The 15,240-nt window shown below is 46.8% G+C and overlaps 1 protein-coding gene across 2 annotated transcripts in view; it reads left to right on the plus strand.

The window, feature by feature from the left end:
• Positions 1 to 15,240, plus strand: part of LIPC (lipase C, hepatic type) — a 162,093-nt gene that overhangs the window by 142,434 nt on the left and 4,419 nt on the right. For both annotated transcript variants that reach the window (XM_050796825.1, XM_050796826.1), the window contains exons 8-9: positions 11,710 to 11,827; positions 14,366 to 14,584. In XM_050796825.1, the coding sequence (XP_050652782.1) occupies positions 11,710 to 11,827; positions 14,366 to 14,584 (337 nt within the window). The remainder of the gene's footprint in view (positions 1 to 11,709; positions 11,828 to 14,365; positions 14,585 to 15,240) is intronic.

A 15,240-nucleotide genomic window follows, 5' to 3' on the forward strand; every position in this document is an offset into this window, starting at 1 on the left:
GAATGGAAGATTGTAGAAAGCGTTGTGGCCACGTCTTAGGCTGAGGCCAGCAGAGAACTGCTCCATTGAAACCTAAATCCTCCTGGAGGGAACAAGCCGACATCTGTTGCCATTAACATTTCTGCCTAATCCTTCAAACAGCTCGGGAGTGATTTAGCATCTTACTGTTTCATCGCACAGCCTCTCCAGCGCTGGGAGAGGCAATCTGATGTGCTGTTTGACTATTACCATGCAGATATTTGTATCTGGAGAATGTGAACGGGCTGTCGCCACCGCTTTGCTTTCAGAGAGCATTTTACACAAAACATTTGATGCAGCCATCGACTCCTTGTGGTTCTCACAACAGCCAGGCGAGGATGGCAGAGCTGGTTATTATCCCATTCTAAAGAGGAGGAAAGCAAAAGTCGCGTGGGGCACCCACAGCTGTGTGGCTGTAAGGAGACCTGGAACAGGGCCGCCTGACTCTCAGGAGTGAGTTCAAACTCCCAGGCAGCTTAGTTTTGAGGCACAGGATTTCTCTGTGTATCTGAACTTCTGCTCCCCAGCCAGGTTTCCCTCCTGTGAGCCAAGCAGGTCTAGGAATGACAGAAATGTCTTGTGGGTGCTCATAGCATCTGAAGAGTAGTTGGTGTGAGGGCGGGATCTTTCAGGCCAAAGGGTCCCTCCGCTGGCTGTCCCTTAGGGCTGGAGGAGATGGCAGCACGCAGGTGAGGGAATTTGGAAGTCCTCCTGCTTCGGGGAGCTCCTCCGCTGCAGGCTGACAATTAGAGACTCATTTGGGTTAACCAGCTCCTCTTTTAAATGGCAATGCCTCCTGGAGTGATTAAGCCTCTTAGATAATCACATTTCATTGGATCTATTTTAATCATGGAATGTTTGCATCATGAGGAGCAGTTCAACCCTGCCGTTTTTCAGGTGGGGAAACCAAGGCCTAGACGGGGAAAATCACTGGTCCAGAGACAAAAAGCTCTTGGCAGACCTGGCATTTAGACCCGGGGCCTCCAAACAGTGATTTTTACCTCCTCTGTAACCTGCCACTGGTCTGCGTGTGGGGGTGAGAGAGGGTATGGAAGAGAAGGGTGAGGAGATTGCATTCTCCTTGAAATCAGCTGGGAAGAAAAGAGGTCATTTTTCATCGTTCAGGGCCAAACTGGGCACTTCATTTGAAATGAGAGGCTTGGTCCAGCCCTAGGACATCTACTGGGGGCTTGGAGATGGGGAAGGGAAGCCTCAAAAGAAGGAAGAAGGGGAAACAAGAGCAGTAGGCATCAGCCAGGCCGAGCGTCTCCCATTTTCCAACAGCCCCAGTGCCCGACCATCATCCCCTGCTGGTGTGAACTCACAAGGATCCCTTTCCTATTAAGGAAGACCAAAGAATTGCATTAGAGCATGATTACCTCACCCACCAGCTACCAAAACCAATGTACTCATCCATCTGTGCATTCTTCAAACACAGTCCTACCTTCAGGGTGCTCGGTGGAGACCAACCCGAGATGAGCCCCTTGGAGACCACATTTGTGTCTCTTTATTACCGACTACTTATCTTGCTCCTGGGAACATCCAGTGAGGAGGAGGCTAAAGGCAGGACTGCCTGAAACTGGTCAGGAACCGAAAGCCCCAGCCCGGATGGAGGTTCCAGTGATGAACTGTGGCTTGCGCCACACCCTCTCCTTTTCTTTCTTACTTTTTTTTTTGAGACCGAGTCTCACTCTGTCGTCCAGGCTGGAGGGCAGTGGCGTGATTTTGGCTCACTGCAACCTCCACCTCCAGGGTTCAAGTGATTCTCCTGCCTCAGCCTCCTAACTAGCTGGGATTACTGGCGTGCACCACCACGCCCAGCTAATTTTTGTATTTTTAGTAGAGGCAGGGTTTCACCGTGTTGGCCAGGCTGGTCTCTAACTCCTGACCTCAGGTGATCCACCCGCCTGGGCCTCCCAAAGTGCTGGAATTACAGGTGTGAGTCACCGCGCCCAGCCCACAACCTCTCCTTTTCTGTTCCCCTATAAATTCTCCCCAGTTCCGCTTCAGCCCCTCCAGTGAGCAAAGTCCTCACCCGCTCAACCCAGTTTCACTTGCTAGTGGAGAGTAACGTCTCTGTGGTCATATCGAGCCGCCCTGGGCATGGCTGGAAAGTGCACCCATGTGAGACTCGCCTGCTTGAAGCAGCTGCTCATGGGATACTGCTATCTGTATAATGCTATGTTGTCCAATATGGTAGCCACAAACCATATGTGGCTATTTAAATCCAAATCTAAGTTACTTTAAATTAAATGGAACCAAAAATTCAGTTTGTCAGTCACACAAGCCACCTTTCAAGTGCTCGAAGACGTGGCTACCGCATCAGAGAGCACAGAAATAAAACATTTCCATCGCTGCCGAGGGGTCTATTGGTGGTGCTGGGACGAAGAATTTAATCTAGGCCACCGCAGCTACACCACTCCCCGCCCATCACAACCATGATCACAACCGACCTGGGCCCCCAAAGCCTATGTCACCAGCCACCTCCAGCATTTTGATGAATACATATTACACTCTTAAGAGAGCAGACTTGCCCAACCTGGGCCTACAGAGAAACCACAAGGCCGATTTTTCAAAAACATCTAATTGTACTGTATATTTTAGTGCAGGGTCTGGTTGGGCAAGATAAACATCGCCTCCTGATTGTAGTTTCACAAAAGATGACTAACTTGGCCTGAATTCCTCTGGCTCCCAAGATATTTCGACAAAACCATCAAAGGATCTATTTTCTACAACCGTACGCCAGAACTCGGGTAAACACTGCGAGAGTACAGCAGTAGCGAGAGAGAATTGGGAAACAGTCGCTGAGCGAAACCAGGCAATTTATCGCCCACTTCCATTCTCACTCTCTCACAAGGAACCTTTACCAGTTTGGGAGCCTGTTTTTAAGGGAGGGGGAGGGAAACGGATCTGTACGGAGTAAATCCTGTTTCACCAGCGCCTGGTCTCATTTCATCCTCAGAGCAGTCAGATGAGGTAACCGGGTGGAGAGGAGGGAAGGGGCCCTCGGGGGGCGCTCTGCCCGGGCACTGGGCTGGATGTGTTGTACACATTAGCTCATTTCCCATTGGAGCCTCACAGCAACCCCGAGACAGACAGACAGACAGACAGACAGACAGACAGACACACACACACACACACACACACACACACACACACACACACACGGTCAGGGCAAAGTCACACAATTTGTGAGCAGGAAGCACCGCACTGAATCCCAGCCTTTGCTCCTTTCACTGCCCTTGGCCTCGGGCGTAGGACCAAGGCCCCTCCACTGAGTGCCTCTCCCTCCTGCGGCATTCCAGCTGTGTGTCCCGCCTCCTCCTCTCTGCCCTCCTTCCACACTCCCTCTTCTGTGTCTCCTCGCCTCTTCTCCTGTCCTCCCCATGCTGCCCTTTCCCCCTGCACTCAAGACTCCCTGGGTGGGGGCTGAGGGACACTTGCTTCTGTTGCGCACGGCAGCCATGAGAGCACCCTTTCCTGCTGGTCGGCGAGATGACGAGCCAAACTGTGACTCGGGCAGTCTGTTTTTGGCTTGTCTCAGCTTCTTCTTTGGAAGGTTTCCACTGACTTCAGGGAGAATTCCAGAAGAAGCGGGGGGTGGGCGGGAGGGGCAGGTGTCGTAGAAAGCACAGGCTTGGGGTTGGGATAAGGAGTGTCAAGAATCTTGGCCTTGCTGCAAACCACTTTTGTGACCTTGACATAATGACTGGGACCTGCAGGTGGGTCTGAAAACCTGCCCTGGTCAGTTCAGTGTGAAGGAAGGAAGTAGGTAACACCCGATTAACACCTTCTGGAATACAGGCATTTTTTCATCACCATCTTATCACACTCTTACAGCGACACTACAAGAGAGTTTTTAATCCGCATTCACAGATGAAGAAATCGAGCCCCCGAGAGGCTATGTGGTCTCAAGATCACAAGGTAGCAGGCGGCAGAGAGGACTCAAACCCCCTGGGCTCTGTCTACCCGTTGAGGACCCTTATTCCACCCACAGCACAAAGAGCTGGCAACAGGACTCCAGTCAGCACAACAGTCCTGGCCACACACAGACACTCCCCAATCTCCACCACTCACAGACAGCAACAGACCCCCCACAGAAGGGGCAGGCGTTGGCCAGGCATGGTGGCTCACGCCTGTAAGTCCCAACACTGTGGGAGGCCAAGGTGGGAGGATCACTTGAGCCCAGGCGTTCAAGACGAGCTTGGGCAACAAAGCAAGACCCCATCTCTACAAAAGAATTAAAACTTAGCTAGATAGAGTGGCGCATGTCTGTAGTCCCAGCTACTTGGGAGACTGCAGGAGGATTGCTTAAGCCCAGAAGGTCAAGGCTACAGTGAGCCTTGATGGTGCCACTGCACTCTAGCCTGGGTGACAGAGTGAGATCCTGTTTCAAAAAAGTTCAGTTTAATTTAAAAAAGAAAGGGGCAAGCATCCAGTCTCATGACATCAGGGCATCACTTAAATGGGACTGTACTGTTAAACCCAAATGTGGCCATGAAAATACATACACATACAGGTATTATAAACAAAGGTTTACAAAATCGCTTTCCCTTTTTCTTCTTCACTTGCACCTGCTCTGAGTTAATTCACTTTCATTCAGCGTTGCTGGCACCGGCTGCTTTCTTTGTGCAGCAACACCCTGGACAACATCCTGGGTCCCTCAGTCCTGTGACCTTCAGCTTCCCTCTGAGTTAGAGGCATTTCGGGTCTAGGAACAAGCCCTCTGAGCTTGGAGAAAACACAAGAGGTCTCATTCCTACCATCTCCATGAGAGAAATCCATACACTGCGGGGGGGAAAAAAAAAAGCCCTCTTTGATGTTTGCAAAGAGAGTCATAATATCTCCCAGAGCCCACATCTAATGATTCAGAATCATTGTTTCTGGGAGGCAGAACATAGAGAGAAATACGTTCTCTTTTCATAAATTCAATAACCTGATCTTGTGAAAAGAAATATAAGTTTTTCTTTATTAAATGGCACCAGCAGGGTCCACACAGGGTTACAATCCAGGATTCTTCCTAGTGAGGAATCCTCTCCCGAGGCCTCAGATTTCTGCTCTAGATGGAGTTTCCCTGGTCACATTTGAGGTCAATGGACTATTTCATGCCTTTCATCTTTAAGACCTGAAATAATTTCTGCTGCCAGAACTTGGGAGTATGTTGTACTGGTCTCTTTGCAGTCACAGGATCAAAAGCATTTTCCCCAAATCATTTTTTAATGTCCATATTAAACATGTCATAAGGTAAAGTGAGCAAAATCACTCAACTTTTTTCCTTAATCTTTGTAATAGCATCATTGTGCTGGGGGTGGCAGGGTAGAATGACAGGCAAATTGTCTTTTCTTTTCTTTCTTTTTTTTTTTTTACTTTTAAAGAAAAACACTTACAAAAAAATCCAAATAAAAGTAAATGATTAGGACCGGGTGTGGTGGCTCACACCTGTAATCCCAACACTTTGGGAGGCCAAGGAAGATGGTGTGAGCCTAGGATTTTGAGACCAGCCTCAGCAGCATAGGGAGACCTCATCTCTACAAAAGAGGAGGAGGAAGGAGGAGGAGGAGGAGGAGGAGGAGGAGGAGGAGGAGCTAGTTCTCAGTAGGAACTAGTTCTCAGCATGAAAGACTCATTTATATTTAAAGTTAATTTCATTTAAAGATTTCTCCAAAAAAGTGCCGTCACACAAGATTCCCTGTGCAGACATGGAGTTTCTCAGGAGTGCTCCTGCAAACTTAAGGGTGCCTCAGCCATCAGTGCAGGTTCTGTCCACAGCCCGTTCCCTCGTGAGCCTCAGAAAGCATGCTGGCTTGGCTCCTCACAGCCCACGCACCTTGGCAGGTTCCACCCTCCTGAAGAGGTGCTACTCTGGGGACTCATGTTGCGGAGATAGGCAATTCTCATTCATAGGATGTGCAAGCTAAAGGGGACTTTGTATCCTCTAAAGCTGACTCCTGGGTTTTACACAGCACCTTCTCCTAAAATCGTGGAACCATAGCATCTCAAATGCAGAAATCAATCTCCTCCTACTCACAACTTAAGGAAAAGGGAAGAAAAAGTGTATCGCCAAGACAAGGGCATGAAACATTTTCCCCGGCTCGGGGACCAGACGTTTAGGGGACAGGAGAGCATCCTCTGCGGCAGCGATAGCCCAGGATGGATGTCAAGGGGTCAGAGCTGGCAGGCACTTGGTCTCGGTGGCTTCATTGGAAGCAGGTGTTGAACCACAACTTTTCTTCGGGAGCTGTTCGCCATTTGCTTTCAAGGGACAGACTCAGCTTGCAGAACCAAAACAGCAGGCAATATAGAAAGGGTCTTTTGGAATTAGACGGACCTGGCTTTTAATCCTGCTCCACTGAACTATCTGGATAACTATAGGTCTCCAAACCTCCACTTCCTTATTTATATTCACCAGGATAATTAACACTGCATCAGTCTAGGTCTCAGCAGAAAACAGGACTCCACTGGCCTAGATCAGTTGAAGAAAGCAAGTGGGACTCCTTACAGAGGGGTGGACAGTGTTAAGGAAACCAACAAGGACTGAGGCTGCTCCCTGCCTCTAACAGCAGGATGGATGGAGCCAGGGAAGGGACTGGCCGTGGGAGAACCGGAGCCGTGGAGGAGGGGCTGCTGCCAATCGTGGGAGGGCAGTGACTGCACAGTCAGGCTCCAGAGCTCTTCTCCGCCCTGATCTCCTGCTAGTGCCTCTCCCTCCAGTGGTCACACCCAACCAGAAACCAATCAATGAGGGAGCCCGGCAGATGCAGCCTAAGGGATCCCATCCTGGGGCTCAGAGCTGAGCAGTGGAGGGCAGAGTGGATGAGGACAGCGGGGGTAGAGGGAGCAGATGGACACTACCCAGCAGGGCATCATTATTTAACTTGTTATGAGGACAAAAATGATGTATGTAAAACACTTAGTATGCAGCTTGATGCATAGTAGGATCTCAACAAACGGAAGCTATTTTCTCATTCTTGGTGTCTTTAATGCAGTTGTATATCCATGTCATTCTTCACTCAGAGAGCCTGTTAAGTACTCCTTGGATGCCTAGTGTGTGCTGTGCCCTTGTGGAGATCCAAGCAATAGTGTGGTTCTGAGACTGCCTTTGGGGAGATAAGACATGGACACAGATGCCCATGAGACAAGGCAGAGGCCACAAAGGACTGCAGCTTCTAGTGCTCTTTTTCTTCTTTTTCAATACTTGTAAAAGCTCTTTCTTTTTCCAATAGGATTCCAATTAGAACACATGTTTACTGCAGAAAACATGAAACTTGCAGAAGAACATAAAGAAGAGAATAAAAATGACCACTGTGCCCTCTCCAGAGATAAGCACTGTTAATATTTTTTGTGAATTCCCCTACTTCTACACATTCTGTTTTGCAGAGTTGGTCTCACACTAGACAATGTCATAGCCTGTGTTTTTTTGTTTTTGTTTTCTTCTTCACTTCTTTCATAAGCATTGAAATCATTCCAAAAATAGTTTTTAATGGCTTCATAAGAGTAAATCACATGTTGGGGACGATGAACTGAGAATCAGCAGACTAACTTCTAATTGCGGCTTCATCAGTTATTAGCCACGTGACAACGACAAGCTACTTAACTTTTTCTGAGCTTCAGCTTCTTCCTTTGTAAAATGATGTGGGAGGGAAGATAAAGTAGGCATCTTATAAAGTTGTTGTAAAGAGAAATGAGATAATTTTGTGAAACTATTAGCTCAATGTCTGGGACATGGTGAAGAGCTAAATGGTAGTTATCATAATTGCTGTTATTAGTTCATAGCCATCCCTCTATTACTGAATATTTCAGGTGTTTTTAGTTTATTTTTAAACAAATGTTATGACATTTTTTAACTTCAATCTCTTTCCACAATTCAGCTTTTTTCTTAGAGTATATAAAGCTAGTGGTCCTGGGTATAAACATGTAGAAGTTTAAGTTCTGGAGTCAGGTTGCGAGAGCTGACGCCCCAGCCATATACGACTTACCAGCTGTGTGATCCCAGAAAAGTCACTTAACTTCTCTGTGCTTCAGTCTCCTCTTCTCTAAAATGAGATAATAATAGTATCATTTGTCTGAGGGTTAAGTGAGATGACAGATGCAAAGCACCTGGCAAAAGCCAAAATAGATATTAGCCAATGTTATTACTATGCATACTGCCATTATATGCTTTTACTTGCATTTAACACTGGGCTGAACACACAATTAACTTCCAATTAATACATATCATATTAAACTGAATTGAAGATCGGTTACTGTGAGTGTTCCTTGAGTTCTCTGGAAGATGTCCTGACTACTCATAAGGAGGTTAACCCAAGGCCGGTCCTCCCACATCTTACCCCCTCCCCTACTTTGGAAAGTTCTTTCTTTGGAAACTGTCTTTGGAAAGAACTGTCCTTTTTGTCTCAGTTTGACTTTATAAGACTGTTCACTTGTTACAGAGTTTCCTTGACAACCCCCAAATAGTGTAAGACGTCTCCAGAGGCTTCTGGGGTGACGGGCTAAGTCCCTCTCTCCAGTGGTGCCACCCAAGAGTTTAGGGACCTTTCCCAGGACTTGCGCCTGTAGTTCTTTTCTTTTTTTTTTTTGAAACAGAGTCTTGCTCTGTCACCCAGGCTGGAGTGCAGTGGTGCAGTCTCGGCTCATTGCAACCTCCACCTCCCAGGTTCAAGCAATTCTCCTACCTCAGCCTCCCGAGTAGCTGTGACTACAGGTGCCTGCCACCACGCCCAGCTAATTTTTGTATTTTTAGTAGAAATGGGGTTTCACCAAGTTGGCCAGGATGGTTCCAATCTCTTGACTTCATGATCGGCCTACCTCAGCCTCCCAAAGTGCTGGGATTACAGGTGTGAGGCACCGCGCCCAGCCAGCTTTTTTCTTACTTCTCACCCACAGCCTGTTTTGCTGTCTTGAGGGCATCAAATTACCTTATTCCAGGCTTGGGATTTGAGCATCTATTGTGTTACAGCAGGGGTCCTCAACCCCTGAGCCACAGACTGTGGGCCATTAGGATCCGGGCCTCACAGCCAGAGGTGAGTGGCGGGTGAGCACGCATTACCACCTGAGCTCCGCCTCCTGTCAGAGCAGTGGCGGCATAAGATTCTCACAGGAGCACAAACCCTATTGTAAACTGCACATGCTAGGGATCTAGGTTGTGCACTCCTTATGAGAATCTAATGCCTGATGATCTGAGGTGGAACAGTTTCATCCTAAAGCCATCCTCCCTGCCCCTACACCAGTCCATGGAAAAACCGTCTTCCATGAAACCCATCCCTGGTGCCCAAAAGGCTAGGGACCACTGGTGCATAGGGTACTGTAGTAGGTACCAGATACTACCTGAGCGAGCTCTTACCTAAAGCAGAAAGCTCTTGGCCAACAAATCAACTCTTAGTATTTGCCTCTTGTTGTGAACATAAATAAACATTTGGTGCTTCAGAGATAACCCCTTTGGTAAACCCAAGAGATATCCCCACTCACATAAGCAAATTAAACACAAAATCCAAATGGGAAGATTAGTTTACGCCAAGGATAGGATTGTGTAATCTAGAAACTCAGCAATACCGGCATACCAGGACACTGGAGCTGATGTGTTAGCAATACAGCATTGGCAATACCCTCTGCTGGGCTTGCTGTATAGCTACCAACCTCCAGCAGAAATGGTACCACTTAAGAGTTAGTAGATTGATCGATGAAGAGATGAACTTCCACATGCTGGGTACAAGGAATGGATGGTCAAGTGGCTAGTTACCATGATCTAATTTTTTAACATTCTCCTACGACGAAGCTTGAAACTCAGGTCTTGAATCCTCACGGGTGATTTCCATGTTGTTAGATGTTAATGTGCATTGTGATATGTCACCCCCAAGCAAACCATCAGTTCATTCATCCCACAAAAGTTTATTAAGCACCTACTGTGTGCAAGGCACTGTTAGGATTCGTGGATTAACCACTGTCTAAATAGGAAAGGAAAATACACAGCAAGCATTCCATAAATCCCTTATCCTTTGCCCAAGCCAGACACTCATCTTGCCACAAGCCTGGACATGGCCTCAGAATCCATCTCAACACAGGGCTCTAGGCAGCTATTATCAATCAAATGGAATTAACATTCCAGATTAAGCCTGTTTGCAATCTTGGAGCTAGAACACTGTAGATACTTAGAGAATATGGCGACAAGAGAGCTCAGGAGGTCAAGGCTGCAGTAAGCCGAGGTGGCACTGCACCCCAGCCTGAGTGACAGAGAGAGACCCTGTCTCAAAAAAAAAAGAAAACTCAAAACAAAACAAAAGCCAATCCTGGTCTGGAAGCTGGACCCTGTATCCAACCCTTGGGAATCCACTGGGGAGAATAGGGAGACAAGAGAAAGAAGTCCAAGCAGTAATCAGCCATTTTGGAATGAGGTAGGATAATTTTCGAAACAGCTCCGTAGCTGTGCCACCATGCAAGCTAAGCCAACACCATCTAGGGTAAGGGAGGCTAAGAGCACAGATGCTGCTATTTGACCTTGAGCAAGTCACTTTCATCTATCTGAGCTCCAGTTTTCTTATTTATAAAACAGGGGTGATAATAACAATGCCTACATCATAGGGTTGTGATAAGGAAATGAGATGTTGCAATGTATTCAACAATGCAAAAATGTATTTAACATTTAATGATGCAATGTGTTTAACAATGCCTGTCTAATAGTAAGCCATTTGCTTTCGATAACTAAATGTAGACTGTATTCGGTAAAGAAGAATAAAATAAATTATCCTCTTCCAACCAATCCATCAGTAGGAGGACATTCTGGACATTTGATAAAACGGAAAGCTTCTAGGCCCAAGTTCTGGAACTCGAGTTATGTTATTTCTATTAGGAAATACACTCATTGAACCTCACAGAGCTTGTTTCCAGGAACTGTCCCAGAATATAAATATTTGGTCACTAGGGCATATATTTCTTAGCTGGAGCTCTGCCCCACCCTGAGACACACCCCACCAGACAGCAGCAATAGTGTAAAATGGCAGCGTGTTCCCTCTTGCCTCGTCAAATGCCTAAAAGGCATATATTCTTTGATTTACAGAAGGAGGCCCTCGCCAAACACATGAAATATTACAACAGAACTTGCACCTAGAAATCAATGAGAATGCCAGATATCCTATACTCCTATTCTGCCACCTTTTGTTGGTGAATATTTATCATTATTACATTACAAACACAACATAAGTCCTGTGTAGACATTTAGGAAATACACAGAAGGAAAAACAAGAAGATAAACCACCATTCAGGAGCAAAAAAAAAAATGTTGGTAACATTTTGATACCTATCCAAACTTTTCCCTCTACATGTTTAAATTTTAAGAAATAAGAGATTTTTTGGCCGGGCGCAGTGGCTCAAGCCTGTAATCTCAGCACTTTGGGAAGCCGAGACGGGCGGATCACGAGGTCAGGAGATCGAGACCATCCTGGCTAACATGGTGAAACCCCGTCTCTGCTAAAAAGTACAAAAAACTAGCCGGACGAGGTGGCGGGCGCCTGTAGTCCCAGCTACTCGGGAGGCTGAGGCAGAGCTTGCAGTGAGCTGAGATCCAGCCACTGCACTTCAGCCTGGGCGACAGAGCGAGACTCCGTCCCAAAAAAAAAAAAAAAAAAAGAAAGAAATAAGAGATTTTTAAATTGAAAAGTCCTGCTTACATTCTCTCTCTTTCTCTCTCCCTCTCTCTAGTTTATCATTACCAGTTCAAGATCCAGTTCATCAACCAAACTGAGACGCCAATACAAACAACTTTTACCATGTCACTACTCGGAACAAAAGAGAAAATGCAGAAAATTGCCATCACTCTGTGAGTAGGAGGTGTAGCCCCCTAGGGTGATGACGCGCTTATTTTTCTTGCAAGGGTATAAATGGACTCTGTAATTTTCAAGAGTCAGGCCAGCTACTACTACTTTATTCCAGATGTAAACCAAAAAGTATCTGAGACACGTCTCAATCAATTTAGAAGTTTATTTTGCCAAGGTTAAAGACATGCCCATGACACAGCCTCAGGAGGTGCTGGTGACCTGTATCCAAGGTGGTCACGCTACAGCTTGGTTTTATACGTTACAGGAAGATACAAGACATCAATCAGTACTTGTAAGATGTACACTGGTTTGGTCCAGAAAGGCGGGACAACTCAAAGTGGTTTGGGGTTGGGGGTGCAGGGGAACTTCCAGGTCACGGGCGCATTCAAAGATTTTCTGATTGGCATTGGTTGAACGAGTTTATCTAAAGATCTAGAATCAATAGAAGAGAGTGTCTGGATTAAGATAAGGGGTTGCGGAGACCAAGGTTCTTATTATGCAGATGAAGCCTCCAGGTAGCAGGCTTCAGAGAGAATTGATTGTAAATGTTTCTTATCAGACTTAAAAAGGTGCCAGACTTAGTTAATTCTCTCCTGGATCAGTGAAAAGACCTGGAAAGGGAAGGGAATTCTCTACAGAATGTGGAGTTTCCCCCCAAGAGACAGCTGTTCAGGGCCCTTTCAAAACACATCAAAGAAATATATTTTAGGGTAAAATCATTTAATTTCTTTCAGGGCCTACTGTCTGTCAGGTGATGCTATACTAGACTCTGGCTGGAATTTGGTGTCTTATTGCTACAAAAAGTCTGCTTCATCAGTCTTAAAATCTGAGTTTTAATGTTAATGCTGGTCAGTTGTGCCTGAATTCCAAAGGGAGGAGAGTACAATGAGGCATGTCCCACCTCCCCTTCCCACCATGGCCTTGAACTTGTTTTTCAGGTTAACTTTGGAATGCCCTTGGCTGAGAGAAGAGGTCCATTCAGATGGTTGGCGGGCTTAGAGTTTTATTTTTAGTTTACACAGGCTTGAGCATTTGAGCACCAATCACCGTGCAGGGCACTGTGGTAGGTGCCAGGTACTACCTGAGCTAGCTCTTGTCTAAAGCGGAAAACTCTTGGTCCACAAATCAACTGTTAGTGTTTGGTTCTTTTTGTGAACATAAATAAATATTTGGTGCTTCAGAAACAACCCCTTTAGTAAACACAGCCCATCCCACATAGCCATCCTGGTCAGACAGGACATTCACCCAAGCCCAGACCCTCAAGTCCCTCCTCAGCCTCTCCAGGTCCCACCACCTGCTCAATGTTATGCACTGTGGACTGAACAGACAGGGAAACTGGAGGTGGCCCCACCAGGGCCTGCAGTACAGAGGCGAGTGGTGAGGGGCAGAGCAGGCGTTCCCAAGAAGGTCCCAAGAGCCTTTCCAGTGAGTTCATAACCCAGAAATTAAAGTGGTATCTTTTGACTTGGCACAGATTTCCAATTTCAATCAGCCTGCTCTGCCAGCCTCCCCATCTGTCCTTCACCCTGTTACCCACCTGCTCACTCTGAGGCTCCCCAGCCTCTCTGGCCTTTCCGCCCTCAGTGTGGACTCTCCCTGGGAAGTGACAGTAGCCTCTCACCCACTCCAGGGATGGTCCTGAGCTTCCCGAAAATTGCCCCCAGCTTTGGATCTCTGATCATCACACTGATTCAGTCATTCAGCAAGCATTTGTTGGTGCTCTGTCCAACACCTACCTAAGGATACAGAGGACCCTAGCCTCTGGATGCTCACAACCTGGCAGGGCAAGGGGATTCCTAAACAATTCTTAACAGCACACTGAGGAAGAGCTATGCCAAGCCACACAAGGGACCCCTCCATCCATCTGCCTCGCCCTAAATCCAGCGCTGCCTCTGCACAGCCAAAAATCTCTCCCAGGGGATAGTTCTCAAGAGCAGAAAGGGCATCTCGCTATTCTGTCAACGTTGGGATATTTTAATGTCTTGGAGATTAGTGACTAAAGCTGATAATGATACCTCAGAGTCTGCATTTAAATCTTGCTCTAAATCGGTGCATCCTTTTTATGTGGAGTTTTTCTACTACTGTTATGCCTCACTGTTTTAATAGAGGTTTCTATTTATATGGGGGGAGGAGCATTATGTGGGAGAGAGTGCATGGTGTAGGCATACTATGTTAAACCTACAGAAAGTTGAACTGTCCGGACGCCATTGCCAAAGCCCCTCTGTCTCCAAGGCAGCTTCTTCCTAAAAGCTAAGCTAGAGAAAGTTAACTAGGTTTGTTATAGCGGGACTTCTCAGAGCCCTTTTGATGTGTTAACACAGAAAATAGTATAGTTTTCCCAATTTTATTATCTGGAAATCTCTTTTTTATCCTGGCACACCTACTGCTAGCTCTATCAATAGTCTGTTGAACGCTAGTTTGGGAAATGCAGCAAAAATCCCAAGTCATTCAGGGAAACATAACACATCCTGAATGTGTGTGACCGTCACTTCGCTGTTACAACTAAACTGATTGTGTCTGATTTTCTTTGTGTGTTCAAGGGGCAAAGGAATTGCTAGTAATAAAACATATTCCTTTCTTATCACGCTGGATGTGGATATCGGTGAGCTGATCATGATCAAGTTCAAGTGGGAAAGCAGTGCAGTGTGGGCCAATGTCTGGAACACAGTCCAGACCATCATCCCATGGAGCACAGGGCCCCGCCACCCAGGCCTCGTTCTGAAGACGATCAGAGTCAAAGCGGGAGAAACCCAGCAAAGGTGACCGCTGATTCAATCTCCTGCTAACGTCTATGAAGCACCCGCTTGTGCCAGGCAGTTTCACAATTTAATACTCACGTTCATCATGTGCAGTGAGTATTATTAGGCCCTAGTGATGGAGTATAGAAGCTCAGAAAGGTGAAGTGACTATCCCAACTTTACACAGCCGTAGGTGCCAGGACAAGGATTCGCACCCAGGTCTTTGAATCCCACACCAGCGTCTCCCCACTGCCCGTGGCTAACGCTGCCTGCCCCTGGAGCCTGAGAACCGCCACACCAGCCCGAGGCTTCTCAAGCTTCAGGGCAGGTGAATCACCAGGTGATGTCAGCGCTGCCGCTCCAAGGTGCTGTGCTAGATGCAACATCTCTTTTTTGTTGTTTGCCCAAAGAAACGCTTTTAACAGCTCACAATCTCAAAAATCTCAGTGTATCTCCCTCTCTGTGGTGGTATCTTTCAAATGTCAGATGCCAAAGAATCACTGGGAAGCCAAACACACTTGCAGAATTCCTGGACCTATCTGCAGATTCGTGGTGGGCTTGGGAAGGGGTCTAGGATGCCTGTTGTTGAATAACAGCCCTAAGAAATTCCAATGTGGAACAATGGGTCACCCTTAAGAAATGCTGTTGTGTTTGATTTAACATCTCCCGTGGCCCCA

The sequence above is a fragment of the Macaca thibetana genome, chromosome 7, assembly GCF_024542745.1.
Source record: "Macaca thibetana thibetana isolate TM-01 chromosome 7, ASM2454274v1, whole genome shotgun sequence".
NCBI lineage: Eukaryota > Metazoa > Chordata > Mammalia > Primates > Cercopithecidae > Macaca > Macaca thibetana.